The sequence below is a fragment of the Octopus bimaculoides genome, chromosome 13 (assembly GCF_046866305.1).
Source record: "Octopus bimaculoides isolate indiv1 chromosome 13, ASM4686630v1, whole genome shotgun sequence".
NCBI lineage: Eukaryota > Metazoa > Mollusca > Cephalopoda > Octopoda > Octopodidae > Octopus > Octopus bimaculoides.
The window spans coordinates 65,574,691-65,577,190 of NC_142940.1; the positions used below are offsets into that span (position 1 = coordinate 65,574,691).

Here is a 2,500-nt window from a genome sequence, read left to right on the forward strand (position 1 = left end):
TGTGTACATAATGATGCACATAACATATGTTATATATGACATGTATATAGTTACGTATAAGAATAAATATTTATGTTAACGAATAAAGTTGGACACACACACACAGACACACACACACACACACACACACACACACGCACACACACACACACACACACACACACACACACACTAACAAAAATTATAATTGTCTGCCAAACGTATGGTGATGTGAAATTCAGTGAAAATTCTTGTAACAACTAATTTCTTACTGTTTAGGAATATTTTAATGTGAATTACTTCCCTTGCGCTGGTTAAAATAGAGAACGAGAAACTTTTTTGAAGATTTGAGGATCTTGAAAGAATTATAACGAGGAGGGAACTGTACGACTGTAATGAATTAATTGGTGTTTAGTAAAGAATAGTTTTCGCAATCAGAGGTTACTTAACGATCAGAGAGTTACATTCGATATTAGATATCATATAATTATATTGTTAAAAGTTTGAATTCTTAGGGGAAAATATCTCGCACTATAAGAATAAGAATTTAAAATTTTGACTGAATGAAAATGAGTTTTAGTCTGAGATTAACGGATATAATAAAGTAAAGATAATCTCGAGTTGGAATAAAACAGTAAAGGTTTAAGAATGACACTTATTGCTGGTGTGGGGATGAATTAGGGAGGTGTAAGTAGGTTAGTGTTTGTGCTGGTATACTTTTCAATTGTTGGTTTTCGAAGTGACAGCATTCATTGATGTTCTTTGATGTGACAAATCAGTCAACAGGTTGCTGAGGTTTATGCTAATACGCAAGATAAAGTAAATCAAAAGCTTGCCAACCGTGACAACTCCAACGTTTTGAGATTACATTAGATAGTTTCACATTCTATTTTCTTAAACGATAATAGAACGTGATTTGTAAGAGATTTGACTGTTGGAAGTTCATGTACAAACCAGGTACAGGTCTCTCTTAGCTGCGTCATGTGTGTTGGTTTGAGGTGGGGTGACAACTGTAGAAACGTTTCCTATGTTGTAGTCTGGTGTGGTTTGTTGTACTGCTGTGTGGTTTGTTGCATTGAACAGTATTTGCTATTTGTAGTATGGTGAGTTTGGTGCAGTATGATGAAATTGTCAGTACCGTGCACTACCTACCTGGCCGTAAATGATACCAAAAAATATAGAGAGAAAGGACAAAAGAAAAGTGTGACGATTTTAGTTCTCAATTATTTCTAGATTCTGATCAATGATGTGCATTAGAACGTCGGAAATTGAAAAAATGACATCAGGGGTTTGAGGTGTAAGCACTTGCCTTTTCTCTCAGAATAATAAGCTGCAAGAAATCGACCAGTTAAGTTTGTATGTCCCTTTAGTAAAACCATGATTTGCTGTCCTGTCGATATGTAAGTTTTCGGTTCGTTCCCGCAGACGACTCCTAAAAGACCGTCTCTTCGGCTGTTACCTGAAAGTATAGAGACAGATGAAGTTATAAACGATAGTTAGATGGAGAGAGAGGAGAGAGATATGCAAGCAGATATGTAAGTAAATGAATAAGTGAGTAAACGTGTATGTTGTTAGACACAGAGATCAATATATAGTAATAAATCAAAATGTAGAAGAAGCAAATACTATTGAATATACTTTCATAATCAGATGTAAATAGGTATGTATATATTGTCGTTAAGACACTTAGAGACAATGAGGTGCATAAATACCTCATTCATATCAATAAGCGCGCGCGCACACACACACACACACACACACACACACAGAGGAACGAGTTGAAGAACTGTTACGTGGTTGATCGACTTGCTAAAAACAGGTAACAAAAAGTGTGGTCCATGGTATCCCCGGCGGGTTTCTCAAACAAGCCATTGCTTCTTGTGTCGGATCAGTTCTGGCTCATGTAACGAAAATTGGATAGAATACTCAACTGGCTGTAATACATGGAGGATTAACAGGTCAACTACAAACCTTCTGGATATATCAGTATACAAACCCTTCAAGGACTATATGCGTGAGGAATAGAACGCATGGATGATACTCCCACATGAGATAACAGTAACAGGTCGGATGAAGAAGTCTATAAGAGCTCAAGTTTGTCAGGGGATGAAAGATTCTTGGAATGCAGCTTTCACTGCATCCCAGGAATTCTCATTCTTTTAAAAGTTGTGGCATTAACAATTCGCAAATACTAAACGGACACAGACTATATGTCATTGGCCAGCTGGAGGAGATATCTTCCTGGGGCTAAAAACAACAGTAACATAGTCCTCTATAGGACCGCCACACTTAGTTGGCAAATATATTAGATTAGAATATGATACCAATTTTTCTGAAACATTTTTCTGAAACAACCACTGTGCTTGTTTGTTTGTATGCATGTATGCATGTATGTATGTATGTATGTATGTATGTATGTATGTATGTATGTATGTATGTATGTATGTATGTATGTATGTATGTATGTGTACGTATGTGAGAGACAAAGACAAAGAAGGAGAGATAGCTGTGTATGTGTATG

General features: G+C 36.3%; 1 protein-coding gene across 1 annotated transcript in view; it reads right to left on the bottom strand.

The window, feature by feature from the left end:
* Window positions 1–1,217: 1,217 nt before the first annotated feature.
* Window positions 1,218–2,500, bottom strand: part of LOC149132937 (CUB and zona pellucida-like domain-containing protein 1) — a 29,765-nt gene continuing 28,482 nt past the window's right edge. Inside the window, exon 6 of the mRNA XM_089361317.1 lies at window positions 1,218–1,438. Coding sequence (XP_089217443.1) covers window positions 1,233–1,438 — 206 coding nt within the window. The 3' untranslated portion in view covers window positions 1,218–1,232. The remainder of the gene's footprint in view (window positions 1,439–2,500) is intronic.